This window comes from Lepidochelys olivacea, assembly GCF_965140295.1.
Source record: "Lepidochelys olivacea isolate rLepOli2 genome assembly, chromosome: 9".
In the NCBI taxonomy this organism is placed as follows: Eukaryota; Metazoa; Chordata; order Testudines; family Cheloniidae; genus Lepidochelys; species Lepidochelys olivacea.
This window is the reverse complement of record NC_140419.1, coordinates 84,521,046-84,541,742: the sequence shown is the minus strand read 5'-3', so window position 1 is coordinate 84,541,742 and position 20,697 is coordinate 84,521,046. Positions and strand designations below refer to the sequence as shown.

The window sequence follows — 20,697 nt, the reverse complement described above, 5'->3', positions numbered from 1 at the left end:
GGCAACACCTCTTTAACAGAGAACTAGAATTGAAGAGCTTTTAGTCATTTGAAAATGTTACACTCAGAATATTTTATATTGGATTTTAAAGAATAGACATGACTTCTAAATGTGTACTTTAAAAAAATATTCTGGGCCAGATCCTGAGGTTCTTATTCAGGCAAGCCTGATTAACTTCACTGGGAATTTTCCCTAAGTAAGGCCTGAGTAGAGATTGAGTTTAGACCGCCAGATTTGGTCTTCTGCCCTTAGAAATTGCAACAAATATATCAATTTCAGAATACTTTTCTGGTATTCTCTCTACACTTTATTGTTTATTCCTCCCAGTATGTCTCTCTCTGTAACTACTTGACAGTTAACTTTAATCTTTGCTGCCATTTCTCAGTTCCACATTACATTCTGTCACTTTTTTATTTTCCTCCTTTTGTGTTTACATTTTCCATTTCTTTCTCTTCCACCTTTTCTATCCTCTTCCTTCCTTTTCTTTTGTGTTCTCTCTTCTTTTCTCTGATCCCCTTTTTCAATGTTCTCCCAGTTACGGTTCTGTTATTTCTTTCCTGTTTCTGTATTGTGCACTCCTCAGTCTGCTCTCTTTGTCTCTATTCCCTGTGCTCATTCCCTTCTGTGTTCTGGCTGGAAGAAAAGTGAATGGATCACAATTATCTTCCCTGGTGCACCGGTAGACAATGATCCCAGTCATTTTCACTTCCCTACCAGCTGGAACAAAAAGGAGTGGAACAACAACAAAAATAAGTTTTCAGGTCTGAGGCACCCTCTGCCTGCACTTCAGAGATCAGCATTTGGATCAGTTTTAATATTGTTGCCCGCATCCATTGCGTCAAAACAGTAGGTCTGCAGCATCAGACTTCTTATTTTCACGTCTAATGCCATTGGCAGTACATTAGCACAGGCCCTGGCCTCTTATAGAAAGCAACATCTCTCTGGACAGACCCAGTTTTATATTAGTGATTTCTTTTCAATTACTTTTTTTCCCCATTTAAATTATGGGCACTAGCTTCCTAGTGTCCAGCCACACTTTGTTGGATAGTTATTTCTAAAATGATACATACTTGCTACTGAAGCATGAGAGTGCAGAAGTTAATTCAGTGGGCTGCGGCCATAAAGAGATGGCTGCGCCATCAGAATATACTTACCCCACCCCCCCAAAAAAAGCCTGGTGATCATGAGGCTTGTTGGTATAGGCCAACTTCTGCAGTACTTAATGCAGCAAAAAGCCCATTCAAGTCAAAGGAAATGTTGCTCCATTAAGGACCACAGTTTGCCCCACAGCCACGAGCTAGTTCCAGTCACCAGATATAAGTATTGTGTTACATTTGGCTTCCCTGATTTTTCCCAACCTCGACACAAGTCTCTTGTCAGCCAGATAGTCACACGGTAAGTAAATTTTGCTGAAGGGACTGCCAATAGCTACACACCTTTTTTAAAAAAATTCCCACTGTTTAGTGATCGCACTGTCTGTGTCTCTCAAAAGTTTGGAAGTGCCATGGGAATGTGAAAATATTTTAAATTTCAAGCGATTACAGTGGTTGTCATGCCAGCCATGTCTGCTTTATGGGTTATGCGCAATGCATAGAAAAATTTCTAAAACCCAATGTTAATCACGCCCGTGTCTGTATTACCTGACTGCTATTAGTTGCATCTAGAATCGGAATCAGGAACACCTGCATGGGACCCTGAGTTTTGGCTCTAAGGTTTTAGCATCAAGCTATGTTGTTACTCATGTATGCATGTTAAAACTCCATTTCACTGTGCTTGGAGCAACCATGATTGCTAAGAATTAGGGCACAAAGCACCAAATAAAATTGTTTGGAAACTGTTGGGTGGAACCATGCGTCTTTAGCTTTATATTTATTTATTTTGAAGAAGTTATTGCAATTATTTTGAGGGGAGGAAGGCTCTAGATTTGTAGCTTTTTTGTTTCATTTTGTTTTTAAAGTGAATTTTGTAAGCCATGCCTTTTAGTGAAATAGTTTCCTGACCCCCAGTCTGGAATAAAAACTGGCCCCACCCCAAATTTTTAAAGATTCTTGATTAAGATTTTAGCCAGTTGGAGGAAGTCATGGCTTTAGATCCAAGGTGACTTAAACAAATGTTTAGTGACCTAACAAATGTCTGTCCAAAGTTTCCTAGGTTTTTCACTCTGACATATACATTACTTGTATTATAGCAACACTTGTCCTTCTAATATGAAATCTGAATTCGACAACTACTTTCTCAGTTGCACTTTGTTCACTTGTGCACTGGCCAGTTATGATCTCAGGACTGGAAAAGCAATGGAAAAAGTTGCATACAGCTGTTAAAAATTGCTAAACTGGTTTTAAAAAACAGAAAAAACAGAGTAATTTTTCCAGTCACTTGCCGTGAATCCTCAGTAATATGTTTTTGTAAGGGAGGGAAAAAAAACCTGGTAAAAAGGGGGATGATGCTTCCAAACTTTGGAACAATTGTGATTTTTCTGTTTTTCCTAAGTCTGTCTTCCTTGTAGCCTGTCCAGCACCTAATCTATTTGGTACTTACCTCATAATTCTCCCACTTTAGATGGGATTTTCCCCATTTTGGCCCATTGGTTTCACCTCCTTACCACCTTCTAAGTTGTCCCACATTCTGTTTTAACTTTCTTTTCTTTCTTTATTTACGTCCATTACAGCCAGATCTCTATGGCTCACAGATGTGCACAGGGAAGCTTCCAGAGGTGCGTCACAGGCCCAAAAGAAGCTTGCATCAAAGTGCTTCTTTGAGATGTCATAGCACTGCAGCAGCAGGTTCATGTGTGTGCAGTAGATTTGTTGCTTGGCTTATCCCACATTTTTGTCATTAATCCAAAACTCTGGAGGCCCATGTCACACATTGATTTGCAGAGAACTTCGAAGGAAGAAGCCATGTAAAATGTATATCTAGACTGGGGTGGCACCAAGGTTATGCATAGATGCACCTCAGGTATAGTCTTTATTCGGTAGCTCCTCTAATTCGCTGCTAGATGTTGGCTGTGTGGTAAAAGGGGAAAATTGTAGGTTCTGAAACTTAGGAAATTATACTGGATGTTTAAAGCAATTTGTCAACAATAATATTCCAATGCAAATTTGCAGCTTTCCAAGATTGGATCGATTTCCAAATGTCACCCTCCCGCCTAAGATGATTGAAAACTCATGCTAGGCTTTGGCACTTCCAGCCTGTTTTCTGAGTTCCTACTTTCTATACATTTTTAATAAGCAGCATAGAGAGCTAAGGGTGCTGGAAAACGAGACTTTCCTTAGCAGCAGCAGCAGCAGCCGTGTTACAACTCAGTGTTACAATTTTTACGTTTCAATCCAAATTGTTGCCCCCTTCTCCAAACTAGAAACAACACTCCCCTGATTTAGACATACTGTACTGTCAAATAAATGTATCAGGGGAGGGGGCTAATCTTTTAATTAGAACAGCAACTATATATTTCCATTAAGCATTGAAAATCCAGTGTAAAGCTCCTAAAATACACTGTGTTGTCCACAAATATAGAGTAGTCTTGTTATGTCTGCACTTAATCACCAGGAAAACCAGCTAGGCCTTAAATCATTATTCCATGGAAGAGCAGAGTTGATTTAAAGATGAGTTTCATGCACGTTTTTTCCTGTCAGTCATAACTTTCTTTTCTTTTTTAAAAGTTGGATCCCGGTTTTAGCTCTGTATTTTGATAGAGAAGAGAATGATTACATCTACTGTGTCAGTTTCTTATTTTAAATGTAAGGCATCAATTAAAGTTTCTGAAAGTAATCTTACAGGTAGCATGGGATTCTTGGTAAGGAACTATGCTGGTTGTGGCTGCTGAATTTCCTAAATCAACATTCTTTCTACTTGGCATCCACAGGGAATTCCAGAGCAGTGGGCCAGGCTGTTACAGACCTCCAATATAACAAAACTAGAGCAAAAGAAGAATCCACAAGCTGTTTTAGATGTTCTCAAATTCTACGATTCCAAAGAGACAGTTAACAACCAGAAATACATGAGCTTTACTTCAGGAGGTAAGTTGAAGCCATGCTGTGCAAGAAACTGAAAGCCAAACTGGTTCAAAAGTAAAACAAGTGTCTTTGAAGTGCAAAGAAGTGACCAGAAAGACATTCCAATGACAAGGAAAGATCTAATATCCTGGAGTTGAATGCTGCTTCCTCCCAAAGATGCAGTTGCAAATGTGGAAGAGTAATTGGATAATCTGGTTGTTTTTGTTACTTTGTTTTCAAAATTAAATAAGAGGATTTGTGAAACAGTCACTGGCTCTTTCATTCGGAAGCCACAAATAACTAGTAATCTGCATGGGAGATGGGTGCTATGCATAAATATATGAAATGAATACAACATTTCTACTGTCATGGAGTCTTACTAGGAATCTGGATGAAGGATCAAAGAGAAGGAGGTACTTCTAGAGCCTGGAGCATCTTCATTCTGGGGATTTCATTGCAATCGAGGTGCCATAATTTGGAAGCCTCCAAATGTGACACTATCCCTGGGTTTTCTGTACATTCTGCAAGGTCACTAAGCAGCATTGAGAAAATGTTTTCAAGGAGAATAATTCTGAATTTTAGTTTATATTTTTTTCAGTGTGTTCTTTTTTTTTTCCTTGTTAGCGAAAGGAACCCTGTTGCCTGATAATAAATCATGTCTACCAAGGACGCTGAGGCTTCAGACTGGGTAGAGTGTGTGTGGCTTTAGTAATGATGTGTTCTTTTCTGTATCATGGCTCTCCTAATTATTGACATGATTCCTGCACAAAAATGCTGTGATACAGTTAAGTCTGTAAAGACATAGCTATTATTTCCGCTAACGTGGCGTTCAAACCCAGCAGCGTGTGAGCAGCATCTGTAACTTTCTTGACCTGAAATTGTTCATCTGGTAGAGCTAATAAAAATGCCGCCATCAGTGCCAGTCGAGACAGTTACTTCCTTGAACCTGGTGGCTCAACTGAGACCCGTAATTCAAAAAATTGATTGCCTGACTAACCTTCAATTTACCCCCACTAAAATAACAATGAATGCTGGAATAAGATATCAACCATGCAAAATTTTAGGCTTGTCGGAGTTTTGTGCATGTGTGTGTGTTTGCAAAAGCTAGAGGGATGATGTGTTCATAATCCGCTTTAGAAGGGAAACTGACGTACATTCTTAGGGAGTTGCTATTGTGGCTCCATAATAATAGAACAATCACAGTATGAGAGGGGTTATACTAAATCTTTTCTGTCAGAAGGTTTTGACCCCACTAGAAAGAAAAATGCGTGTATTTGCATTCTTTTTATCCACGTGACTTTATCATAAGCCTGACTTCAAACTGCCTTCCCTATTGGGGAGAGACGTGTGCCGAACCACTTCCCAGCTCTTTTGGGATAGTAAAGGGTCAAGTGAAACATGGAAAACAGACACTAAAGTAAAATGCAGACATTGCACTAAAAAAATAACCCAGATCATTCCACCACCTTGCTGTCATCTTTATAAAGTAACTGGTTTTGCCAAAGGGGTGTTGTGAATGAAATCCGACGAATTTTGGAAGAACTTGTTCTGCTGGATTCCCCAGACCAAGCTTTGTTATGAAAAGTATCTAGCCAATCTTCTTTTGCACCTTTCAGATAAGAGCGCCCACGGATACATAGCAGCCCATCCTTCGGTGAGTGTAAAAAAATAACAGCAATTTCATTTATGGTGTTTGTGTAAGTGTGGTGGAGTAAGCCATAAACTCTGAATTTTCTGGTATTTAGAATACCAGTCGCCTCCGCTGAAAGAAGTCAGACACAACATCTTTGCAGCAGTGGTATTTAGATTCCATTGGCTATTTTTAATTTTCTGTATAATACCTGACAGACAGATTAAAGTCTGGGTTTGTTGATGAGGAATTGCTTACTATTCCCAGCCCTTTATGATTTATATTCTGTAGTACAGTGTGTTATTCCAGGCTCTCTAATTACACTTTAGCGTAGTTTTTTCCATCTTAAAATAAAATCTCTACTAAATTTTTTTGCTTTTGTACTTCTGTGATTTAATTAGCTATATGACTGAACATAAAATTAGAAATTATTCAGAACTCACTGAAATAATTTGTAAGAAAGTTTTAAATATTGGTCCATTATAATTAATGCTGAATTACTGTGGAAATCCTGGAGATATATTTATGATGTACATATTAATATTGACTGAGTTTATCAGTATTAACATTATTGCATTAAATATCAATAATTAATTAGGGATTTGGCCTTTATTTTAAATTCAGTGACTCAGTTTCACAGTTAAATTTTTTAACTAAAGCCAGATCCATTATCCATAATAAAATACATTTCTGGAAGAATACTGCAATCACATAGGAATATAATCAGTATGGCCTTCAAAAGTGGTTCCTACCAGTGGTTATGGTGTCCTTAGGAACTATAACTGTGTATCATGGGATATAACCAGTAGCAAGATACAAGCTCCTACAAGAGAATAGCCTACTCAAGGGATTCAACAGGAATCTTATATAAGAGGGAAGGTGGGAGCGCTATTGCAATACAAAGAAATCATTCAAATCCTACTAACTGAATTTCACCCAGTAATACAAGTCTGGTATTAAATATTCAGGTTATTGTATGTAGTGTAGCTTCACAATTCTAGTGTTGTCACATCAACTGAGGAACCCTTCTAGGGTATGGAAATGGTTTGTTATGGTCTGGCATCATAGAAGTGAGATTATTTTATTGCATGATTTTTTTTCAAAAATGTGTAAGTTTGTAAAATATGAATTTTAAACAGGAAACTTTAGAGTCATGTGATATGCTACAGAATAATAGATACTCTTTCCCACCTAAGACAGCTCCAAACTCTGGCAAAGTTGCATGATATCATATAGTATATGGTGAATGCTTCTCTGTCCCGGTAGTTGGGTTATGCAGCATATAATTCTAAAGTTTTGACACTTTAATAACTTGTTTTACAGGTCACCATTTTCAGTAAAATCAGTTATGCAGTGGAATAGATTCTCATGGGAGATGCAATATCACTGAATATATATTTAAGGACAAATTAATTCAGGCAGTGGTAGGAATGATGTAGTGAACTGTTCTGCAAACTATAGGGGTTTAGATTGGATGATCCATACAATCTTTTCATTGATGCCATGTACTGTACTGAAGAGAAGTGATCATCTCACAGGTTATGTGCGAGACCTGATTACTTAGAAGAAGTGTCCCCAGTCAGCTTAAGATCCTGCTTTGATAACCATGTTATTCTCTGTGTTCCTTCTCTTAACCCCCCTATAAAATTCCCTTCAGCATTTGGTAAATGTTTGATTGGATTTTTTTCCCCAGTCTATTCTTCTTCTAGCAATTCTAGCCATTAGTCCACATTTTAGGTTTAGTCGCTGGGTTTATGGTAGCTGCAGCCCCATTAATGTTATACTGCTGATTCACTGAAACCTGGCAAAGAGCAGAAATACTAAGCATTAAGCATTAGATGAAGATAAATGTGAAAAGCATCTAAACAGGAAAAAATAATATTATGCTGGGTAAAATAATAAAAAAATGAATAGCTATTCTCTATAATGCAGAATTTCCTGTTAGACTTAATGAAGGATCCTTTGAGCTTTGAAGTGCATTAATTAGGCCTGGTCTACACTAGGGGCAGGGATCGATCTAAGATACACAACTTCAGCTACAAGAATAGCGTAGCTGAAGTCGACATATCTTAGATCGACTTAGAATCACTTACTTCGTGTCCTCTTGCCCTGGTGGAGTTCCGGAGTCGACAGCAGAGTGATCAGGGATCGATCACTACCCGCCGATCCGGCAGGTAGTGTAGACGTGGCCTTAGTCTAACAGGTAGACTTATTAGCTTAATTAACTGTTACCATTTCTGCAAACACATTGCCAAAGCAATTAACCAGGAACTAGAGGTGATTTTCTAGCTCCTGCATCTGTTCAAGTATTGTTCTCAGTTAAATTAGTCTTTCATTAAGTATGTAAATGAATGATTTATTTGCCTTTATTTAACTTAATTCCTCTAATAATGCAGCACAGGATACAATTCACTAGCCCAAATGCTAGTATCTTACCAAGACTGGCCATGAATAAATAAGAGGCAGAGGAAAAACACCAAAATGAATTAACCAAACAATACATATATTTGTAATCATAGAAAAAGAATGCACCATATGCAACTAACAACTGAGGTTTCTACAACTAAATATAAATGTAAAATTCTCTGTTATGTCTGAGTAGATTTATGCTGTACATTATTAACAAGCCTCCCATGCTGTCTTTAAACAATAAGTGAACAATCAGTTATGCTGCTCCCTTTTATCCACAGAGCACAAAAACTGCATCAGAACCCCCTTTAGCTCCCCCAGTTTCAGAAGAAGAGGATGAAGATGATGAAGAAGAAGAAGATGACAATGAACCTCCACCTGTTATTGCACCACGACCTGAGCATACAAAATCAGTAAGCTCACTAGCAGCTTTGGTTACTGTTGTCATTGTATGGTATAACTGAGAGATATATCTGTTATAATAGGAAATAGTGTATAGAGTTCCTTTTGGGTGAAGACTCAGTGTTAGAATCCTAACTACCTCTTTTAATTCCCATGAACCTACAGAAGCCAGCAGGTTCTGATTTGAAGCTTTTCGTGTAATCTTGAGCTTTTCCCATTCTGCCAATAGGTATTGTGAAACTCTGAGTTCAGTTTTTGTATTGTGTTTGTGTGTATGTAATACTATGTTATTTAAAATACAGATATATAAATGTGGACTTAGCCATGGTCAGTCGAAAGAAGGCTTACGATAGTGCTAGCTCTCCTCCTTGCTTCCTTATTGAGAGAGAGAGAAACTGAACCAATGTGATGGGGAGATGAAATGAAGAGCAAATATAGACAGTGCGATTCTGTGTCTTCTAACAGGACAAAGCATTTGTCATATTAAAAGACAGATACAGTATATAAATGTTTTCCTAATGATGGTATTCCATGCTACACAGTTGTGAATGGGAGAAGTGATCTGCGAGATTACAAATTGAAGGAGGGAATTCCACAAGATAGTGAGTCTATTAAGATGTGGTCCCCATCATGAAAATAATAAGGCCTTTTATTATAACGTTGGGATCTGTCATGTCTAAATGCACTGCTATGGAGGATGAAAATACAAATCAGCTATATCCAGCTCTGCTGAATCTAACCTGATCATTGTGATTCAGCTGAGCAGACATTGGCTTTGGTGAGGTTTGCACCATGACTGCTACTCCCAGTATATTCAGACTCCTATCTTCCGACTTAATTGCTCTAAAACAAGTTTTTGTTACTATTACTCCTGTTTGTCCTACAGAGCCATCACAGGCTCTGGAGCAGTGGTGGGCAGCCTGAGGCCCGCAGGCCACATGTGACCCACCAGCGGATTACCCTGACAGGCCACAGGTTGCCCACCACTGCTCTGGAGGATGAGCTGGATACGCTTCTGCCTCATGCATCTTCAGCAGCATTTTTAACTGAGTTCCAAAAATCTTTTTATTACAGATTGTCAAGAGATGCTCCTCCCCTGTAGTGCCTTGTACTAGCCAAGCATGGCTCTGCAGAGGCCTGCCTCAGTTTCCCCTTAAAATGTCCACATTTCCCCTGCTGGGATCCAACTTTTTAAACCCTGCACAAAATATTTCAAAATAGAATTCAGGCCCAAAGTCTTCACCTACAGTTTCATCTGGGCCTAGCCTCTCCTCCCTGAGCGTCTGTTCTCTCTTTGAAGTTTCATTCTTTCACCCCAGTACCAAACTGGGCACAGCCTCTCTTCCCCAGGTGTCTGTCTTCTTGCTTTCCCAGCACTTCTTTCCTGGAGTTTCAGCCCAGGTCAGAAAGAGCCCAGCTTGATTCTCTATTCCCAGGCAGTACGTGTAAATGCAGAATTTGAATCAATGAGACACAGAGCCTCACAATGTCATTTTTACAGTCACCCTTCAGAGCTTAATCAGACTATAAGCAAGTAAATGTTCCCCTCCAGGGTTTGAAACATAAAATTGCAGAACCAACAACCTAAAAATGAAACTGACTATAAATAAGGATAAAACTGACTTCATTAGTTTTCATTGTCCATGTTTTGAGAAATGCACAAAGGAAACAAACATCTTAATGTAAGTTGCCATTGGTGATAGTAAGTAAAGGAACATGATATGTTTTTGTTTTTTTTCCAGTGTGACACTTAAGTTGGCAGAGTCCCTATTTATGTGTGAGATAAAATCTCATGGGGATCTATCTCCAGACCCACCTTTCTGACCACAAAATAATTTTCTGTTGCAGATCTACACTCGGTCTGTAATTGAACCTGTTGCTGCACCAGCCCTAGTTAAAGAGGCTTTGACCCCTCAGCCTGAGAACTCAAACACAAACACTTTGTACAGAAACACGGACCGGCAACGAAAAAAATCCAAGATGACGGATGAAGAGATCCTAGAGAAATTGAGTAAGTGTCCTGGCCTTACCCCTTGTTTGATAAAAGGTTGTCTCTATGTGTCTCTCCTGTATGCATGCAGAAGGAATGTCCTTATTTTAGTGTCACTGGGACACTTGGGCTTTCTTGTATACACTGCAGTTGTGCTCGATGGACAGGAAACAGAGATGGAGGGAATCCCTTCCTTCTCAGTGGACAACTGTGATTTGCCTGCCTGTGCTTTCTAATGTGCAGCAGAGAGAGAGAACATTTCTGGATAAACTGAACACTGTTGCCTAGTAACCCCTGGTGTACTGAGTCACCAACAGGTGTCCATTGGGCTGAAGAGAAAACACATACTACACCTCTTCTACAATAGTAGCAAGTGCAACTGGTGAACATCCCCTCCCCTCAAGGTACTTGTTAGGGGGCTTATTCCTTCACCCACTTACTTCCCTGGTCCTTCTTGCATGAACAGAGAGCAACAATACCTGAAGTCCAAAGGTGCAAACAATTCGATGTTTATTGGGGTGAACTTCCAGCAAGCATGATTCCAGTTTCCTTCCTTAGTGTCCTCCTTCCCAACTCTGACACCACAGAGCCTTAGACCTGTGTCCCTGTTCCCATTCCTACCCTTAGCCAAACATGATTCCAACTTCCTTACTCCCATTCCCTGCTCCCATTTCCCTTACCCACATGCCCATGCCCACCCCCACCCACACCCACTCACTTCCTCATTGACTACAGATTATGTAGTAAAACTTGAGTTCTGCTTAGGTATACCTTAACCAGTCATTTTCCTGAAATTTAACTAACCAATCCTAACATATTGTCCAATTATATCCCACCACCTTAATTAGTTTACACCCAGCAAAATTATTTATACAGCAGACAGGAACAATCACAGAACCAGACAGAGATTATACAGACAAACAATAGGAAAGTGGGAACTACAACGACAAGACAACACAGAAGCGAGCATTTCACATCCCAGCTATTGATAAGTGAGTTCTTGCCAGACAGGATGCTATCAAACTCAGTTTCCTTTTACGTTTTCTAGGCACTTCCCTTTCTCTGGAGGTGATAGGAATACAATCCTGTCCTGATCGTGCCTAACAGCCCAATAGCACCTTATTTCAGTGTGACTAGTTTGGAATGTGAGGATGTGACTGTTCGCTTCCTAGCTTATGGCTGCCTCTGCTGCTTAGCCAAAGGCCTTAGCCTAAGAACAGGGCCTCAATCTGTCACAGTAAGAGAAGGCCCTTATACCGGCAGACAGTGATTTCTTTCTTTTATACCTCTAGAACTAGCCAAGCGATAAGAATACACCTAAATTCTTAAAGTACAGGCCTTTGCAGACAGGCCTGAATATCTATATCCTAACAGTACTATGTCTGTTTCGGGTCTGCAGAGGCATAATGTCGCCAATTACTGCTGCTTTGGCCGTGCACCTCCTCTCCTCCTGCCCCAGCCTGGCTAAGTTCATTAAGCTTTAGCTTAGCCCTTAGTACGTAAATACTCATATTTACAAGCCACTGTTTCTGTTGTGATTTCATATAAATCTGTATTAAACTCAGATTGCAGATTTAGTGGTATAGAGGGGAGATCTTTATGACTGTATCTTCGTTACAGTTCTGTGCTCTCTGGCATTTATATATACCAAGGATGAATTTGGTCCAGTAACTAAAACTACCTATACAAGGCACCAACCATTGAAATGCAGCAGCCTCTGGAGTGGGGAGCTTCAGCTGTTAATACAGAGCAGCACTACACTGGAGGTCTGCTCAGGCCTAATATTAAAGCTCGACCAGAACTCAACCCAAGCCCAAGAGTGTTGACTTTTTTTCATGCAGGGCACTTGTAGGGTGTTAGTTTTGCTTGGAGAGCTATGGGTCACTGACTAGAGGCTCAGACAGTGGGTAGGGGGAAAGAAGCCAGACTGAAGAAAGAAGGGTGGAAGGAGAGAAGGAGCAGGGGAATGGTGGGGAGGAGACTGGGAAAGGGGAGGGAGGGGAGCAGGGAGGAGGAGAGAGGCAAAAATAGGAAGTTGGACGAGGGCTTCAGAAAATAGAAGTCACATGCACAACGATGTTAAAAATGTCCTGACCCGAGCCAAAGAATGTCATTTTCATACTTGACCTGACCCGAGATTTGTAGCTGGGTGCCATCGGGTTGCAGGGCTACATTACAGTGCTGCTGATGGAATACCCACTACTTCCTGTAGCATCTAAGTATTCCTTTGAGTTCTTCCAACTAGGCATCATCTCAGCCTGTTCTTGCTCAGTTTGTAAATTCTGTTGGGATCTCAACAAAATATGGTATTACTACAGTCACCATGTAATTCATATACATAGTCAAACCCCTATAAAATTCCTCCTGCCTTCCGGGAATCTCATGCCCTGAAAGTTGTGTTCCTTTTAAAAGACTGAGTCCCTTTTTAAAAAAATGCTCCATTCTTGCAGGACAGGATGCATTTTAAAGAGTGTGGAGCTGGGTTTGGTGCTCAAATGCCGTGAGGTGTATGTTATCTAATCAAGATGGATAAAAAATAATGGAAGTTGTAAAACCCTGAAAAAATTGCCTTTTAATAGAAATCTGTCTTTATACTATACTCAGTTTAGTTTTACTTTTTAGCTTCTTCACTCATTAAAAGTGTCTAAAAAGAAGCTGGTGCCAGTAACCTGGAGTAATCAGATGCTGATTAAAATCATTGAGAAATGATTACATTACATCTCTGCAAGCATCTCTCAGTAGCTAACCATCAATGTATCTATTGTAGTATGTACATGAGACTTTGTCACAATTAATTCCTAACCAAATAGTTCTCTAATGAGTCCACCTGTGAGCTACCCCAGAAAATATATTGGTCATGGCCCAGGGATGTACACCAAACTCTGGTAAGTCTAGAGCAAAAGAGGTTTCTCAGGCTTCTAAGCAAAATGACTGATTATTGCTACTTTCTTAGCAGATGGATACTCAGATTCCAAGAATAGGCCCTTTCAGTCTGTCCCCAGCTCTAACTAGTTGATAAATAATTTCAGTGGAGAGTTCTAGATCTTTTTTTTTTTTAACATTTTACATTTGATTCTGAAGTCAACAACATTCTGAACTGCGAAAACTGTATCCTTAAAATGAATACAAAGTTTGAGATCATCTGTAATGCAACGCTTTTATAGCAGCAGCCTCTTCATGGCAGAGAGTGTGGCTCTTCACTGACCAGGCACATTACTGCTTGTACCTGTGCTCAGCGTGTCTCTTGTTCATCACTGCTAGTATTGACTAATGAAAATCATTACAACCTGACGTGAATCCTAATGTTTACCCCTTACAAGTGTGAACCCAAACACTACTGTAGATTTTTCAGTGCAATGTGCCTTTTGCAGATTGACTGGTAGATTAATAGAGAGTGAAGAATTGTTCTTGTTATCCTCTGAGGGTAGGACAAGAAGCAATGGGCTTAAATTGCAGCAAGGGAGGTTTAGGTTGGACATTAGGAAAAACTGACAGTTGAACACTGGAACAAATTGCCCAGGAAGGTTGTGGTATCTTCATCATTGGAGGCTTTTAAGAACAAGTTAAACAAACAAACAATTGTCAGGAGTGGTTTAGTTATTACTTAGTCCTGCCTTGAGTACAGGGGACTGGACTAGATGACCTATTGAGGTCCCTTCAGGTCCTACATTTCTATGATTCTATGGTAGATCTTTTAAGAGTTGGATCTCAAAGAAGCTAGGCAGTACCCAGGAGACAATGAAGTAAGTTAGAAGATATTTTCTAGTGCAGGTAGTTACCCCCTTGCATATCAACTCATAATGGCTACTTTAGCTGAGGCTACGTATTTGAGTCATGCTTCTAACATGAGATCCCCAGGCACACTGCTGGTTTTGTGAGGCATGTATACCTGCAGCAATGGATTATTCAAGATGTACAGTTATAATTGCCCGTGTTTCTCAGTTTAGAACTGAGCCCTGGATTTATTTCCGTTTATTTCTTTGAAGCATTACAACCACCTGCTCTCCTTTTGCTATCTCAGGAATCTGATATCCACATGAGCAAGGTCTTTGAAGGTCTGCCTCGAGCAAATATGTGACGTGGAGATTTTAGAAAGAAATCCTTGCCTCCAAATCCTAGCCTTCAAATTAATTTAATTCTCTTCTGTGTGAAATATCACGTGATTGCTTTCATCACATATTTTACTGGGGAGTAAATGCTCTAGTACTGAGATTGGATAAAATGAAATTCTGTCTATAATGAAATCATTAGTATGTTCCATTATAATTGTAAAACATAAATGTCCTGATTCAGCATTCATATATGCCTGTTTTAGGCCTTGATTTTGGACAGTACTTAAGCATGTGCTTAAGTCCATCCCTGTTCAGGACAACAGTTATGCATATTCTTAACTGTAAGTTTAAAGTTAGCAACATGCTTAAGTGCTGACCTATATTAGGGGGTGCTATCCTGAATTGGGGTCTTACAACAATATAATGTTGACTTCAGTGGAATTACTCTGATTTGCACTGGTGTAAAAGGAAGAGGAGAGGAGAAACTAACTAATTTTACTAAAGTAATTTTCAAAATTAGGTACCTGAAAGTTGAGATGCCCAACATCAGTGGCCACTTCCGAAAATTCTGACCTAAATATATTTGTTAGTCTCTTTCTTCTCTGATCTCTTGTAGCAGGAAACCAGTGTCTTGTTACACCTCTGAGTGAGCTCCCCGAAAGTCCTCTTGATGGGTACACTATTGCCGTCAATTAGCTGAAGATAATACATTATGCAGACACAGATTTAGTAGTATTCAACACAGCACTAAGTTAGAGTGATTCTGGATACAATTCTTTAGAGACTCATACTGATCACTGTCTTTAAGTTACCAGTCATTTTGTAGTGAAATTCTGTTTGTAGCAAAATGGAATACAGTAAAACTCCTGTCTTGCATTATGCATTTCAATGGATTTCTACTCCTATAAGGAAGCTCACTCTTATAGGAAGCATCTCTGCTCTAATAGAGTTCCACTGTGCAACTCCCCTTGGATTACAGCAGTTACTACCTTGCAGACTGCAGGTTTTAAGTACAGTTTCTGAAGTGATGCTGAACACAGTTTATTCTAGGCTCTGATTGGCGCTAAACAGTGTTCATTATCAATTCAGCTGCATCTGTTGTCAGCAATGGGTATTTTTTGTGGCATGGACCAGGCTAAAGAGCATTTGCCGCTGCTCCATGCAGGAGAAGTAAGTCTCCATGCAGCTGTCCCCGCTGTGGAGTAAAACAGAGTTTGGCTCATCTTGCTGCATCATCTACCAAATGAAAATAAGGTGTACCCTGCCCCAGCAGCCAGTGTCCCTCGCCACTGCAGAGGATCAAGAGAGCATATCATTATTCCCAAGGTGAAGAAGTGGCTATTTTGCTAGACAGCTCCTCTCTGCTATAATGAATCTCAACTCACCATGAAGCATTTTTGTGTAAGTGGGTTCCCTTTGTTCCTAAAATGCCCTTCATTCTAATTACGGATAATACCAATCCACTGTCAGTGGGACACTACCGTTTCTTAAAATAACAAACATTAGAAATATATTTTTTCCCTGCTAAACAAAAAAGTCTCTGGTTAAAGGGGACAGTAAAGTATTGTGATTATGTGTCTCCAACTGAAAGAACAATACAGAGAATTGTTTCTGTATTCCTCAGAAATCACTGCTCTATCATAGGAAGTATTTAATTACTTTAAAATCTAATCATTTCATTTCTCCTTTCTGGATGGCATTTTTATTATTTTTATTTTAAACGCATTTACTGCACTTCTCTCAATCTGTGGTAAGGGGTTGGTTAGTGGCTGTATATAATCACTCTGCCAACTTCAGAGAGCATAAGTGGACTGGAATCAATAGCATTTCAGTGCTGTCATTCTGTTTGAAGTTTGCTTTGAGCAAACCCATGACACACTTGAAGAGAGTCCATTTCCTCTTCCATTTATCACTCATTTGTCAGTGTGTGGGGATTATTGCTTTTCCACCTAAGTGTAAACTAGTTAACTTCTAGCTAGGTGTCACGGAGTCCCTGGGCGATGCTCTGGAACTGCTCCCCATGAAGCCAGTCAGGACTCTGGGGCAGTCGCCTTTCTGTGAGTAGCCTGTCTTCAGGACACACAGCTCACACAGCTTCCACCTTCCTGGGTCTGACCTCGGAGCATTCAGCATCCTCTGCCCCTCCGTGCACTTCCCACAGTGAGTCCACTCAGGTGGGGCTCCTGGGGAAGCCAGAGGGTCCTGCACCCCAACTTCGCAGTCAGACGTGACTCTCAGCCAGCCAGTAAAACAGAGGTTTATTAGACGACAGGAACATGGTCTAACACAGAGTTTGCAGGTGCAGAGAACAGGACCCCTCAGCTGGGTGCATTTTGGGGGGCAGTGAGCCAGACAACCACATCTGTACTTCACTCCATGTCCCACCTAGCCCCAAACTGAAACTCCCTCCAGCACCCCCCACCTCCTCTGGGCTTTGTCCCTTTCCCGGGCCCGGAGGTCACCTGATTCCTTTAGTTCTCACCTTGCAGAGGGGAAGGGCCCAGGCCATCAGTTGCCAGGAAACAGGGTGTCGGCCATTCTCTGTGTCCAGACCCCTGCACACACCTGCCCTCTAGGGCGCTGCAATGATCATACACCCTTACCCCACCACCTAGATACTTAAGAACTGCATAGGGGAAACTGAGGCACCCCTACACTATTCAGAGGAACCATTAAGAACAGTCTCACTTCGTCACATTAGGTCCCTGAAATGCTGAGTTCAATAAATGTTTGAGGTGGAGTCTGAAAATACAGTTAGAATACCTTGTGCTGCACTCTTATAGGATGAGGCGTGTGGGAGCCGGTTGCTGCACCTCCAGCCAGCAAGAACATATGCTGGGATCAGTAGCAAATGCTGGCTTGCGGTTCATGATGCTCCTGGTTGGGGGAATAGTATAGCATGTTCCACAGCACATCCCCATTCCCGACAGCTCCCCATTAGGGATCTTGCCTTGACCAGCAGGATTCTTTTACTAAAGGGTGCACCAGACAGTATCTGTGCTTCCCACTGCACTGGCCGGAGAGGAGTCAATCAGACACCCATCAGCATTAGATGCCAGAGCATTGAGCACCATAGTAATACCATAGACAGGAGAGAAAGAGACTTACTTACAATTACTGGCAGCTCAACTAGATGTTCATAATTTGGAAGTACAAGTAAACACAAGAGAGAGAGAGGGGTGTAAATTTCCAGATATGTGCACACAAATCATTATCGCATTCCAGACATTTTTTCTCAGTTAAGGAATAATCTTCTCAAAATATTTTAGTAGTGTACACTGTACATTAAATCTTTAGTAGCTATTTACCCTGCTATTAAGTTTTTAGATTTTACTTTTCATCAGTTTTTATGTTTTATCTAGGAAAGTGGACTAGAAAAAGTAACATTAATTTTGTATGATTTGGGTTTATAAGATTGTGGCTCAATTACTCAATTTAAGCACATGTAACTCTTCTGCCAGGTGGAGCCAGCAGCAACAAGGGCTGGGTTGAGTATCTAGGAGTTCCTTTTCACCAAACTGGCTTGAGCCCCCACCCAGTGACCTGGGACAATTACATACCACCCCCCTGGGTGCCTCTAAGAGGCATTACTTCCCCTCTTGCAAGCACAGAGTCTGAGTATAGCAAAAACTTTTAATAAAAGGAGGGAAGAAACTCAGCATTAATTTGGGAAAACACCACAACTACTGTTCATAAACCATGAGCAAAAGACCCACCCTCAAGTAGGTTGGGTAGTGTCCTTTTCCTGTCAAGTTCTTAAGTCCAGCAACTCAAAGTCCCTTTAATGTGCCCGTCCCTTCTCTGCACCCCACTCACAGTTGCTGTCCTTGCCCAGTGCAGCCCCAGAGTTCAGAGGTTCATCTGCAGAGTTCACCTCCCACCCTGGGTGGAAGGGGGGTAAGGAGGCACCTTACATGCTCCGCTGATTTGGGCACTCGCTTGCTGCCCCGCCACTGATTGCTGCACCTCTCTGCAGGACTCTGCTCTGGCCCTGGCCCTGGCCCTCTCCGCCAGCAACCCTGCTGGCCACTCCTCTCTGCCAGCTGCCTGCCTGGCCACTCGACAAGATGTCTTCAGGGCCCACCACTTAACACAGCTCTCAGTGATTTCAGCTGTTAGTGGAGGAGCCTTACTACTCGTGCACACTGGGCAGTCTCTTGCAATAGAGACAATGTCCCAAAGTAGGTCTAATACTTAGATATAGGTATCAGTGATTTCAGCTCTGCAGCATATGACATGACCCTCAATTGAGTCTAAATTAGCTCTTTTATTATACTGTGGAGAGAAAGGGAGTCAAATGGTGTTCAGAATCCTTAAACAGGAACCACACCAACAGGTAAAAGTACCTGTCCCCACCCTCTCTTAACTCATTGGGTTTTGGAACCCATGTCCCCTGCGTAGCGAGTGCCATTCAGTTGAGGGTAAGTCTCTCAATCAGGGTATGCGAGGTACAGTTCTGGTGCCCACAGTTCACACAAGGATAACAACCCTTTATTACTCCTGCCCCAGTAACAAGGAGACTGGAGATCTAACAGAAGCCACAAGTGATCATTTGGGCAAGCAATCCCATCGTGCTGAATACCTAGGCAGGGTGGGTGTGCCCATGCAAATGAGATCAACTCCTGAAGTCCTTTTCCACAGCTCACCACTAGATGTCAGGAGAGAGCTCATTCAGACTCTGCTTACACACACTTTCCCAAATACTGCTCTATTTGCTCCTGATTCAGCCCATTTACACTGCTGGCCAAGCAAGAAGCTACCAAATTATTAGCATTTTTGTTTTCAATAGGACTTGTGTGCCTAAATCACACTCTTTTGAAAATCCCACCCTTAATTCGTTTGCAACTTTCTGAATATTACATGCAAAGCCTTTCAATCAATGCCTGTTGTTGCAATAATTATTCAATAGAGGGCAGCACTCCATCCACCATAGCTTGTTGTTGAGATCAATTTATTTATAAAATTACCAGCACCTTATTAATGTAGATAACTTTTTAAAGACGTTAAAAGCTACAGTCTGAAGAATACTGCTGCTCTTCTAATCCATTTAAAAGGCTGTTTCATGTAGTAAGATTAGCATGTGTGTTCACTGTAAAGTATCGAATAAAATAATTGTTACTGATCAAAGTCAGACTGAAGACAAGCAGTGTTGCTCTTATATAAGTGAATTAGATCTCTTTCACAATGAAGCCTACATCATAAAGATTGTCAAAAGCCTGTAATTAATTATTTGATGTTAACTGTTGTTTTTTAAAAAAGGCAAACCAAGGAAGGGCTAATGGAGAGTCACTCCAGGAAACTCTTTATCACTTTCTTCCTCGTGTCTACATGGCAACTGCTTATAAAAGTTGAGTCCAAAAACAAAGTTGGGTTCAGTATATGAAAGTATGAACCCCCCTGTGGAATCATAAAGAGACTAGCTAGTTCTGAGGAAATTAGCATTGTTATGCTAGCGCTCATTAACATTTAAGTATACAAACACTCATTTGCATATTTATTCATTCGTTAACTCATATCTGAGTCTTACGTGAGCTCTTCTCTACAGTTCGTGTTCTTAGTTTTCTTTCCAGCTCCAGAGGGAAACATGCTCATCAATGGATTTAAAAAAAACCAGTAGATGCCACCTGAATTATTAAACTGCTACTCTTATTTCTAATCTGTGTGCTCTAGTAGTATATTGAATCTAAACTGCACATAATGCAAATGATGCCAGGCAATAATGGTGGATTTTTGACTTGCCACAGATTGTCACTGAAGATATAATACTCATTTTCAAGAGAGCTTCATTGTTCTTTTTTCTTTCAGGAAGCATTGTGAGTGTTGGTGACCCTAAGAAGAAATATACACGATTTGAAAAAATTGGTCAAGGGTAAGTACTGTTCATAGAATCATAGAATATCAGGGTTGGAAGGGACCTCAGGAGGTCATCTAGTCCAACCCCCTGCTCAAAGCAGGACGAATCCCCAACTAAATCATCCCAGACAGGGCTTTGTCAAGCCCGACCTTAAAAACTTCAAAGGAAGGAGATTCCACCACCATTCCAGTGCTTCACCACCCTCCTAGTGAAAAAGTTTTTTTCCTAATATCCAACCTAAACCTCCCCCACTGCAACTTGAGACCATTACTCCTTGTTCTGTCAGAATATCAAGGTTGGAAGGGACCTCAGGAGGTCATCTAGTCCACCCCCCTACTCAAAGGGGGACCAATCCCCAAATGGCC

At 40.8% G+C, this 20,697-nt stretch overlaps 1 protein-coding gene across 4 annotated transcripts in view; it reads left to right on the top strand.

Moving 5' to 3' along the window:
- The window catches only part of PAK3 (p21 (RAC1) activated kinase 3), a 217,470-nt gene that overhangs the window by 172,838 nt on the left and 23,935 nt on the right, over positions 1-20,697 (top strand). For 3 of the 4 annotated variants that reach the window (XM_084638916.1, XM_084638918.1, XM_084638915.1), the window contains 6 exons: positions 2,669-2,713; positions 3,866-4,019; positions 5,612-5,649; positions 8,316-8,447; positions 10,285-10,447; positions 20,284-20,347. In XM_084638916.1, the coding sequence (XP_084495042.1) occupies positions 2,669-2,713; positions 3,866-4,019; positions 5,612-5,649; positions 8,316-8,447; positions 10,285-10,447; positions 20,284-20,347 (596 nt within the window). The remainder of the gene's footprint in view (positions 1-2,668; positions 2,714-3,865; positions 4,020-5,611; positions 5,650-8,315; positions 8,448-10,284; positions 10,448-20,283; positions 20,348-20,697) is intronic. The other variant, XM_084638917.1, reaches the window with a different exon arrangement.